Below are 12,634 nucleotides of genomic sequence, written 5' to 3' on the forward strand. Positions count from 1 at the left end.
AATCTCCCTAGCCTCATGTCAGGCTTGCAAATTGGACTTCTTGAACAGAAACGAATAGTAGAGTATTTTTGGAGAATCTGATATGGGTGCAACATCAAAAGTGAAGAGTCCGTGCAGCTAAGGATTTAGGACAAAAGGTTTTCCTCAATCCAAACATAAACAAGAATGGGAGCATATGTCAAGGAGCATTGGAGCCGTGGCCTAACAATATTTAAGGTTTGTTTCTTAGTGTATTTAAATTATTTATTGTTGAATTACTGCTTCATTATAAAATGTTTGATTAAATATCATAGAATTTTTTCTTTTCTTGTGCTCATAGTATCCTTGTACTTCTTTAACTGGTTTCTTTGTTGTATAGATTTTATGTAGTAATTATGTTATTTAACTTGTTTCTTTGTTGTATAGATTTTATGTAGTAATTATGTTATTTAACTTGTTTCTTTGTTATATAGATTTTATGTAGTAATTATGTTAGTTAATGTAGGGCTTGGTAAGCATTTAGTGTTGCTAATAAGGATGTAGAAAAGTAAACTAAATTAAAATTAATATGAGTTGCAGAATGAATGGTGTTGACTTTTGTTTTTAGATTTGGATTGACTGTCACTTGTGTTTCTCATTTCAAGGACTTAGGTTATGGTTCAATTTATTTAGGAGTTATTATTTATTGCCACTGCATAAATTTTTTGATTTGCATCTCTGCTAAGCTTTATTTTGATGTGCTTTGGTTTTGGTGATATACTGATAATACTATGTTTTTACTTAATGGAAGTACTTGTTATTCTAGTCCTTATTCGGTAATTAGTAGGAACTAGAAGTGACAATAGTTATTTTCTTTATGGAAAAATACATAAGCCTTTAACTTGGCTTCATTTTGCGTCTACACCCTTCAACTTTGGTTGTGCACAAACAAACACTTCAACTTATATAGAGCTGAACAAGTAAACACATGCGTCTTACTTGGCATCCTACATAGCAATTCGCATCCTACACATCATCATACGTAGTGTCCTATGTGTATTGTATCACGCAAGACGCGTTTACAAGTTTATTCAACTTTATACAAGTTTAAGTGTTTACTTGTGCAAACAAAATATTAAAGGGTGTAGATGCCACCTCAAGCTAAGTTAAAGGGCATATTATATATTGTGTCTTTCTTTAATATGTTTGAGAATATGCTATCTGACTAATTATATACTTCTGTCCAAAATTAAAGAAGTTTCTCTATATGATGGGGTATGGAATGGTGCTGACTTTTTATTCTGGAAAGTTGTTTAAAATGGAATGTTTGGCCAATAACATTCCCAAGGTATACCCACGAATTGAAGTACATCCTTAAGATATCCATGTGAACCAAAAACATGGTTATTGTTTTTCTAAATAAACAATTTTCATCCTTTCATTATCCAAAGTCAAAAGGTTTACAAAAACATAGAACTCGTGTGAGTTTACATGGTATGAAAGCCTCCCAAAATATCTTCTTTGTTCATACATTATAGCCTAAATGTTCAATAAAAATTTAGTAGTATACTCGTTGGTGTCTTTAATCTTTTGGTGTTTGATTCCTTTTACTAAAAATGTGTCATTCTTCTTCTGTTAAAACCTATAAAATAATCTAATGTATACGTCATTAGACCAATTTGCTTAGTTCAAATTATTTATGTCTCTTTACTTGTTATTTGATTTATTTTATTATTCAAAATGACTAATTTTTTTTTTCTTTTCAGAACACATTTATAAAAAACTTATTAAGGAGAAGGTTGATGGGATTTCTACACCAAGGGATGAATTGGTATTGAAGTACTATAAGGAGACAATAAATTTGAAGAAACATGCCAACAAATGGAGCTGGAGACGTTAAGTTGGAGGACAATGCCAACAAGGAGCTTATGTTGATGTTTTTGAGCTTAAGTTGACATGGAGCTAATTTTTATGTTTTTAAACTTCAGATATGTTCGATTTTATTTATATACATGTTATTCATTTCTGAAGGACATACCATTTTGAAATGGTTGTGCAAATAAATGCACAAGTATAGTTAATGAATTAGTGTAATTTGAATGGATTCAATTATTTATTTCATGATATGTGAAATTTAAGTAATTTTGGTTTCTTCTAAAAGTAAGCTAGGGATCATGAAAACATAACAAATCAAGCCAAGAAAAAGCTAGGATGTTTACATATTAGCTTAAAAAATATCCAAGCAAAAGAGAGTTGTTTGCTATGAAGTTACCTAGGGAATAATCCTAGCTATTATTTGCTTGGATATGTTTCTTAGAAAAAATATTCTAGCTAAATTAGCTAGGCTAACAACGTTTTTCCTAGCAAAATTTTAGCTAAGAGTGTATTAGCTACAAAAGGTTGCTACGGTCATTTTCCTAGCAAAAATGATGTTAGCTAATTTTGTAAGTTAGCTAGGGATTTAGTCTCTTGCTAATGACATGTTCTCTTGTTTGCAATACCAATCCAACAATGTAATTCATTTTGTCTATTTCGAATTAAAGACTTTTTTCTAACTCAATAATTAGAAATTGAATGCATACTGTATAAGGCATCGTTTTAAAGTAATGAAATTATGAGATGGAAAAAAATTACCTAATTTGTATAATTTGTAGGATCGGATTGTTATGTTGTCGGATTGTGCTACTCCAATCTTTCAAGATTTTGATTTTTTAGTGTAGGGTTGCTTCAATTGTCGGATTGGGACCATCAACTGTTATGTTAATCTTCAAAGTGAAGTTTGGAAGCCATGAAAGTGAAAGGGGAGAAGAAGAAAGTGAAAAGGTAAAGTAACTTTTTATAAAGTGGAAGATTTTCTTCCACTTTATAAAGTGGAAGAAAAAGTTCCACTTTACAAAGTGTAAGAAAAACTTACACTATATAAAGTGTAAGAAATAGTTCCATTTTATAAAGTGTAGGAAATAGTTCCGTTATATATTAAAACATACACGTTATGAGACTAACGGAAAACGTTTAGAATATCAGATAAAGTGGAACTTTTTCTTCCACTAAGCCTATTTTAGTTACTTACAAAAGTAGTGGCTTATTTTGGTTCCGAACTCTATATAAGATCTAGTAGGCCATACATACACCATTAATGATTCACATATATACATCCAACTTCTACTTTGAAAACACATAAATATATGTACAGTTGGTTACACATAAATCGATTTTAGTTAGGATTCGATTTGTATGCACGTGAATAAGTGTATATTGCTATATTTTAATAGAAGAACGATTATACATTTTCAAAAAAAATAAAAATAAAGGACAAATTACTTAACTACACTCCTTTACTTACCTTAATATCCATTTATCCCTACTTATTTCAAAAATTTCAAAAATCCCTTATTTACCTATGTATCCCGTGCACAACGCTATGTGGAATGTATCAAATGCTATGTATCCTGTGCACAACGCTATGTATCCCGCATGTATCCCGTGCACAACGCTATGTATCCCGCTATGTGGAATGTATCAAACCTAATGTATCCCGTGCACAACGCTATGTATCCCGCAAACATCATTTGTAAGGGATTTTTGGTAAATAGAAAACTAGAAGGGATAGGATATTATTTAGTACTTATAATATGTGGTTCCTATAATTTATACATAAATAAAAGTATAAATTATAGGAACCACATATTATAAGTACTAAATAACATCTTATCCCTTCTCGTTTTCTATTTACCAAAAATCCCTTAAAAATGATGTTTGCGGGATACACAGCGTTGTGCACGAGATACATTAGGTTTGATACATTCCACATAACGGGATACATAGCGTTGTGCACGGGATACATGCGGGATACATAGCGTTGTGCACGGGATACATGCGGGATACATAGCGTTGTGCACGGGATACATGCGGGATACATAGCGTTGTGCACGGGATACATAGCGGTTGATACACTCCACATAGCGGGATACATAGCATTGTGCACGGGATACATGCGGGATACATAGGTAAAATAAGGGATTTTTGAAATAAGTAGGGATAAATGGATATTAAGGTAAGTAAAGGAGTGTAGTTAAGTAATTTGTCCTAAATAAAATCTCGCTATATTTTACAAAAACGGAAGTTAATAGCGCTACTTATGAAAAAATTTCCTTTAATTTCTTTATCCTTAGTGGGCCGGAACAGCCCATTAGAAATTCTTAACTGAATCTATTTGAATTTTTTAAAACTAAGGTTAAGTATATCCTAAATCTTTTATCGTTACGTAGGACATAATAAGGCTCTATAGCGATAGTTTTGATAATTATGTTTTATAACTACAGTTTCGTTTGCTATGGAGGCAGCGGTTTGTATATTTCTGTCCGTTTGTATATTTCGATTGCGAATAAACAAATAGGGTAAGTATATACAAATTCTGTATTTATACATTTAAAAAATTTTCAAAACTCCGTTTGTATATCGCTTGTCAATATACAAACAAAGTAACTTATTATATTTTTTTCATAAATCGTATATACAAAATTCTGGATTTATACAATTAGAAATCGAATTACACGAATTATGTATTTATACAATCAGAAATTGAATTATACAAATTATGGATTTATACAAATCAAACAGATTATACAAATCAGGCGAATAGCAAGAATTGGAGAAACTATAGCCATAAATTACAATTTTCTTAAACTATAGTTATAATACCTAATATATGCTAAATATTTGTTATTCTGCATAATTTTCCCTTTATTAGATTCATATAAACCAATGTTTAATATTTCTTTTCTTTAACCTTTCAGCTTGTCAATAAGTCGTCAACATGAAATATTATATTATTTGCCCAATTAGACACACCAACAATTATTGGGTGTGACCAATGATGGGTAGAGTCAAATTTCAAACTTTATGAGTCGTAAATGATTTAGAATATCACCATTAGATTTAAATAATCAAGTTTTGAATATCGCACTTGTTTAGTAGATTTTTGACTGTGTGCACCCATTTTTTAATCCCGTGTGAAACTAAAATTGTTTTATGCACTGAATTATCTCTTATTTTAATTTATTTCCGGTGAAAAAAGTAATCTAATAATAAAAATAAACAGGGAAAGAATTTAATAAGCCACAAAATATCCTCTTATATCCTCGATCGTATTTATGAGAAAAACATTACATTATTCAAAAACCAAATTTTCCTTAAATTGCTTTGGAGAAAGGTGGATTATCAATCCCCTCCTACTATTTGAAGGGTAAAAAAGGGAAATTAATATATATATATATCTAGTGCCTTAATTATAGCAAAAGTCTCATTATATCGTAGATAAAATAAAGTTACAAAAAAAGTCCCCTTAATATTTTTTTTACCACACCATCCCATCAGAAGGATCAACAATGTTTCCACGTATCCTTAATTAGATACGTTGGAAAGGAAGAGATTGTCCATTAAGGAAAGAAGTGAAGAATGCAAGTGATTCACTAGGCTTGAAAGTTGGAACAGCATGTCCTGCTCCTCTAAATGTTGCAAATGTCAATCCCTTGTACTCTTCAACCCATCCTCCTACCTAATTCATAATAATAATAATAACGATAAAAATAATATCCGCGTTAGATAATATTAAGAATAAGAGAGTAACAACGATACCAAATTACAAAATTTTAATTAGGTATGTACCTGTTTTTGATGGTACCATGGTCTCCATTTTGCTGTAATTGGCAAACCAAGGGCACTTAAACTATATCTTGTTGATAAAACAGGAACTCTTCCATCAGTGTCTCCACTAAGCAGACCAAATCAAACAGGATGATGAAGTATAATTAGACCATAATATTATTCTTAATAATAATTAGCCACATTTTACATTTTCTAAAGGAGCACCAATAACTTAGTTTAGGTCCCAAAATTAATAATAATAATGTGTAAAATATGACAAGAGGAAAAGTGGGTTTTTTTTTTTGTGTGTGTGTGGGGGTGTTTGTTTTTTTTTTTTGTTGGGGGGGGGGGGGGGGGTTTAAGAAGAGAAAAAGTGATATAATTGTGTTAAGGAATACAACTCAATTTGTCCCAATTTATATGACTAACTTATCTTTTTAGTTGATCTAAAAAAGATTGTCATATTTTTTTATTTGACAAATATTTAATGATACTATCAACATTTTACTCATGTTGAGTTCCACTTATTTGACAAAAAGTCTATAAAGGTATACTCCTTTTAAGGGTAATTTTGAAACATTACAAAATTTTTCTATATTTAACTCTGTATTCAATTAAAATACGTCACATAAATTGAGACAGTACCTGTAAACCCAAATTTTGAGTCCAGCATTGATGAGTTTGTGATAAATAGGAAGAACTGATTCCTTTGAGTCTGACCAACTACCAAAGATTGTCATACTGAATATTCAAATATTAAAAAAAAAACTGTTAGTTTCTCTGCTTTAGACTCTCACATCATGTGTGGACTAAATAATATTTTTTTTTAAAAATAAAAAATAAAATTCATTAATAATTACTTGCAAATGCTCCAATTTTTGAGGTGTTGACCATCACTTATAACATGGAGAGCCTTTTGAACATCAAGTCTATTGTAATAAGAAGAAGTATAATCATCAAGACATGGGTCATATCCTCCCATGATCCTTGGCATCTAATTAGAAAAAATCAACAATATATCAGATGTGTAACTATATATAAAATGATGTTTATCTGTTATAACAGATAACCTGTATTATTTATCGTTACCATTTTGGACTTGGTGTCAAATAAAACTTGTGTGGTTTGTTGTTGAGTAGTAGCAGTATCTCTTATGCATACTGAAGTGTAAAGGCTATAGATATCAATTTCTTTGTACTGTTTGAGGACTTCATCAACAGCCTCAGAACAAGTTTGATTGCTCCATGTATCATCACTGTGAAAATTACAAGTATCAGAAATAGTTTTATGAGTTTCATCAGAAATGACAGCATGGCTCCAAGCATAATCCACTAGACCCTTCCAATCCTCTGCATCACATGTTTCTGGATTACCTAGCTGCACCACATCATCAACAACATTTTTTTATTTAGAAAGAACCATAGTTCATATACTTTATCTGTTTTAATTTATGTGACACACTTCTTATTTTAGTCTGTTCTAAAAAAAGATAAACTTCTAAATATGGAAATAATTATTTTTGTTATATTTTCACTTTTTACCTTTAATGAGAATATTTTATAAGCACATAGTAGATGTTGTGTCATGTTTGAAACACCCCCCCCCCCCCTTTACCACTATACTTAGTGTTAACATCTCACTTATAATTATATGAGATCATTTTTACTCTATTTGCACAATATATTCACTACCTAGTTCCGCCACGGGCTACGACATGGTTTGGATTGTAAATTTAAATGATATTAATTTTTTTTCTTATACTTTGTGTCACACGATTCAAACTATGTCATATAAAATGGAATGTAATATGTAGAGGGAATATACATACCAGGATTCCTCTGAGATCAATGAAAAGGGAAGGGTCTTTATTCTTGTCAACAATGACTTCAGCCAACTCAGGTACATATTTTCCTATGCCAAAAAAAACAAAAAAGATGTAAGCTGAAACTTTCACAAAGTCATATATATATATATTGTATCTGGTATAATACCTGCATAACTCTCTCCAGCAATATAAAATGGTCGTTTTTTATATGATGGGAACTTGAGAAGCCACTTGTGTAGAAAAGTATATGTGTCATTGGCTGGTAAATCAGTCCAAAAAGGTTAGGGAAAAAGGACAAGTAAAATATATATATCAACATCACATATGTAAGGTATTTCTAGAGGAATATATTACATAAGACATTAGGACAAAATATCAACATCACATAAGATATTTCTGGAGAAACATATAGTACACACATGACTTATTGAAAGATGACCAATTCTTGAAAAGATAAAAGTGAAAAACAAGTTAAGTTTATGAGAGGTAAGTCCGAGTGACAAGTTTGCAGACAACGAGGGTATAAATAGTCGCATAGTATAACAAAGGATAAACAGGATATTTTTGACCTTTTTCCCTAATTAATATAAATCTCACCTGTGAAATCATCTCCAATGATATGATAATCACCACTTGTATTTGAGTATGAAAAGCCAACACCAATTGGAGATTCCAAGAACAACAAGTTTGCCTCTGCATCAATATTATTTCAATTTAGTATTTAAGAACAAACAAACACACATAAAAATGTAAGCATGTAAATTAATTTATATGATAAAGCATATATTAAACCTTTATTCCATGAATAAGGATTAAGTTGTAGGCCAAAACCATCAAAGTCTACAAGAAAAGGCCCAATCTCTTGAGTTGCTCCATATCCCACTGAAGAACATCCTGGACCTGAAATTATCAACCAAATAATTAAAATTTTCTCAGTTTCAATTTGTTTGTCTGATTTTGATTTGACATTTGAGAAAGTTAGAAAGTTGGAATCAAAGAGCTGCAGAGACTAAAAAAGAAAGTGCATAAGACACAAGTGTGAAAATGAAAGCTAAATTGTTTGACTAGCTAGTGGAATTATATATATTAATCTCATTGAAAATGAATTTCTTCAATTGTTTTCCAAGCCTCTTTTTTTAGTCAAAGATAATTTATTAATCTTGTCTACAAACCTTGAATATTGGTCAAAAAGATATATAATAATGCCAAATTCCATTACCATCAAAACATAATATTATCCATTTCTCAATCCAAGAATATTGTCCTTAGGATAAACTTTTGTAGATACCATAATTTAACAACCTTAAACATGTCTAAGAAACCAAAACTCATAATAAATAAATCAACATATAGTTTTCCTACTTACAACGACGATAACAATATGTTATTACACGTATGATTACTGAACTTTATTCATGTAAGGTCTTACGTACCTCCATTGAGCCAAAGCACTAAAGGTTTATCTTGAGGGTCAATTGAGCATTCATAGAACCAATAAAAGAGTGCTCTTCCATTTTTCTCATTTACTGTGACATGTCCAGCATAATGTTTGAAATTTACACTAGGTTGTCCTGGCAAATTAGTGACTAGATCCTCAATATAACTACTGTCCAATGAAGAAGAATCAGGCTTGTTATTATTGGATAATTCATGAGAACGTCGTCCAACGATTTTTATTGGCTCCAACAATAATATTAAGGAAATAATAATAATAAGAAGCAGAGAATATTGGGAAAACATAATGTTTGATATATTATAAAAAAACAACTTGGAGCTAGACAAGCAAGTAGTAGTATTTGTTAAGAGTGAAAATACACGACATCCCACCTATCTATTTATAGTTGTGGCAACAAAGCACTTTATGAACAAATGTAACCACAAAAAAAAAAAAAACTTTTTGAACAAACCCATTATCTATAAGGTGTGAATCATTTTTAGAAATCAGAAAAAAAAAAACTGGAATTAGCTACCATATCGTAGTTAAATTCCATTGCTCGTAGGCAAACGAGCGAGTCGAGTCGAATATGAGTCGATAAAAAAACAAGTTAAATAAAAATGGATAAGTTACTCAACTCGACTCGACTCACATTTTAAATGGGTAAAAATGAGTTATCCAATGGATAATATGAATAATCATATTTACCCATATGATAATAGAAATCTTGTTAAAAACTTTAAAAACAAAAAAAAAAAATTAAGTTTTTTTTTATCACTTCACTCCACCCCCTACCAGTCCCCAAGATTAAAAAAACTACCACCCAAACCCCATTCAAAAAAAAAAATTAACAAAATTTTAATTTTTTTCATTAAGATTTTTTTAATTTTTTTTTTTTAAAAAAATTACCACTCCACCCACCTACCAGCCCCCCTCCCCCCCACACCCCCTACCCCTTACCAGCCCCCCCCCCCCTCCACACCACATCCCAAAAAAAAAAAATTAACAAAATTTTAAATTATTTTTTAAAAAAAAATTACCACCCCACCCTCTACCAGTCCCCCCTACCCCATACCATCCCCCCCCCCCCTCTCCACACCTCATCCAAAAAAAAATTAACAAAATTTAAAAAAAAAATTAAACCCCCCCGCCTACAAACCCCCCCTCCACACCATCCAAAAAAAATTAACAAAATTTTAAATTTTTTCCAATAATTTTTTTTTTAAAAAAAAATTACCAACCCCCCTACGCCCCCCCCCCCCCTATCCCAAAAAAAATGTAAAAAAAAGTTTCATTTTGAAAAAATAAAATAAAGACTTTCTTACTACCCCACCCTTTATCACTTTTTTTTTTTTGTGAATGCATATCTTTTACCCATTTTATCCATTTAACTATCCACTTTTAAATGGATAATATGGGTATTACTCATTTTTACCCATTTTTAAATGAGTTGGATACCCAATCCATTTAAAATGGATAAATATGAGTAAATACCCATATTAATTACCCATTCTGCCATCCCTACTCGTAGTTAACCAAAGTTATGATAATTCATTGCTAAATAAGATAAATGATGGATTTTTCTATATAAGTATGAATATTTGTCTATCGCTATTTTTTTTATTTTTTTTTAGAGACCCTATATGTACCAAACGTATCTTTTAAATTTGAAATAGATCTCTCTTTTATTTTGATTCTCATCCAATGTTTGATATCTACATTGAAGCTCAATTATTTCAAATTCGCACCACGTAGGGCTCATTTAGGGGAAAGTGCTCCTTAACAAGAATTTTTTTTTATGCTTAAGACTCAAACTTGAAACCTCTAATTAAGAGAAAAGCAACCTCGTTCACTCCATCAAATCTTGGGTGGTAAAAAATCTCAAGCCTATGGACTATGGTATCTGACATAGATTTTAGGCATAGGTTTATTCTAGAGCTTAATTTGTTTAATTTGCATGGATATTAAAGGGGTAGTGGAGTCTCCATTTTAATGTGTGTGGGTTGTTGGGTCACTAATCACGTGATAATGTCCAAAAGGGTTACTTTAACATGGCTCTATAATTAACATTTAATTAATTTTATCCAACCACAATGTATAAAATACTACTAATTAATCCAAACTTAAAGCTATACCTTCCTCCACTAAAAAGTTTAGAAATGGCTTATTACAAAAAAGAGCAAAGCCACATTGAATGAAAAGATCTAGTAATATAATTTAATGACAATTAATTGTTAAGTCTCATACAATATAGTGTAAATAATTTTCTACATTTATCATTCAATTGATGTATATTTTGTATTTAAAGATAAGTCTTCTAGATATGTGAAATTTAAAATCTTAAAAATAAAATATGTTGTAAATTATTTACACTAACAATGAAGTATATTATGTTTACTTAAACTAAAGACGAGTCCTTATTTTAATCAAACACAATAAAGGAGACTTATGAGTTCAATATGTATTGTATTTATTCTTAGTTTAATAATCTGATGTCCGATTCCATAAGTCCATTACTTAGAATATGTATTGTAGTATTTAAATCGTAAATATTAGTGCAGGAAACTTACGAGTTAATTTTCTCATAGAGAAACTGAATCTATCGTAATTCTGACTTTTGTCATCAATCATCGATAATTCTCACAAAGTGGATGAACACCCTTTTTTACAACCTAGATATTTTATAGGGATGAATATCATTTTCTCTATTGTAAATTCTAATAATAGTTTAATATAAAGAAAAATAACTTTTTTTTTCTTCATCCAGGCTAATAATTAGCACCCTTTATAAATATATCTGATCTGATTAATATTTCCAACACCTACTTTATAAAAGAGAAAACACTTCCTGTCAAGCATATCAAACTTTTTTGGTTAAAGAAAGAATAATTTTCAATGAACTATAAAACAGGAAAATGGATTAGACTGGTCGAGGCTGATTATATCTGTTTTTATGGATTTAATTCTTAAATATTTTTTGGCATTATAAATTTATTATATTTTTAAAGTTATGAGTTCATATCAATTATTTATTTTAATCTTAATATATTTTTACATATAAATTTGTACTTCCGTAAAAATATTGAGTTCAAATAAATTAGTTGTCGCTACTCTGTCTTCGCCACTATCATCGCAAGAAATTAAGAAATTTGTGACAATAAATATTACTGCTCAAAAAAATAAATTTATTTCCACTAAATATCTCTTTTTTAATCATGTACAATGCCATGTAGGCACAATTCAAACAGATATCATGTGAACCATATATATATACTAGTTACAGTAGCCCGTGCTAGCATGCGCCCAACATATATTTTTATTTTTTATTTTAATTTATGTGACATTAATAAAATTTTAACGGTCAAACAATTTTTTGTATGTTCTTTAAATTTTAAGTTGTTGATTATTGTGGTTAATATTACTTTATATGTAATTTTCAATATTCTCTTTGTCCCAATTTATGTGTCATTGATAGAATTTCGAAAGTCAAGGAAATTTTGTATATGTCTTTTAGATTTTGAAGTTATTTAATTATTATGAGTTATAGTACATTTTACGTATATGTTACTTTTTCTATCCCAAACTATGTGACATTAGTAGAATTTTGAGAGTTGATCAAATTTTTTGTATGTCCTTTAAATTTTGAAGTTGCTAATTATTGTGTGATTTGTAGTACGTTTCATGTTATTTCAAATAATATATGTTATTTCCTCTATCCTAATTTATATGGCACTAATAGCTTTTGAGCTTCAACCAAATTTTATAGATGT

At 30.1% G+C, this 12,634-nt stretch overlaps 1 protein-coding gene across 1 annotated transcript; it reads right to left on the minus strand.

Annotated features, from left to right (window-relative positions):
• Positions 1–5,328: 5,328 nt before the first annotated feature.
• LOC125822211 (serine carboxypeptidase-like 31) lies at positions 5,329–9,216 on the minus strand. Its single transcript, XM_049501592.1, has 10 exons — positions 8,863–9,216; positions 8,222–8,329; positions 8,027–8,122; positions 7,596–7,688; positions 7,433–7,515; positions 6,694–6,981; positions 6,465–6,598; positions 6,250–6,345; positions 5,626–5,731; positions 5,329–5,515 (listed from the first exon to the last, which is right to left on the minus strand). The coding sequence occupies exons 1-10, from the start codon at positions 9,167–9,169 to the stop codon at positions 5,366–5,368; spliced, it is 1,461 nt and encodes a 486-aa protein (XP_049357549.1). The 5' UTR covers positions 9,170–9,216; the 3' UTR covers positions 5,329–5,365.
• Positions 9,217–12,634: the final 3,418 nt, after the last annotated feature.

This window comes from Solanum verrucosum, unplaced genomic scaffold (genome assembly GCF_900185275.1).
Source record: "Solanum verrucosum unplaced genomic scaffold, falcon-dt-bn FXZP01000103.1, whole genome shotgun sequence".
Taxonomy (NCBI): domain Eukaryota; kingdom Viridiplantae; phylum Streptophyta; class Magnoliopsida; order Solanales; family Solanaceae; genus Solanum; species Solanum verrucosum.

Coding starts and splice junctions, on each gene's coding strand:
- LOC125822211 (XM_049501592.1), bottom strand. CDS start 9,169: ATGTTTTCCCAATATTCTCTGCTTCTTATTATTATTATTTCCTTAATA. Junction 6,599..6,693: donor TTGACACCAAGTCCAAAATG/GTAACGATAAAT, acceptor TTTTCTAATTAG/ATGCCAAGGATCATGGGAGG. Junction 5,516..5,625: donor CATGGTACCATCAAAAACAG/GTACATACCTAA, acceptor ATTATGAATTAG/GTAGGAGGATGGGTTGAAGA.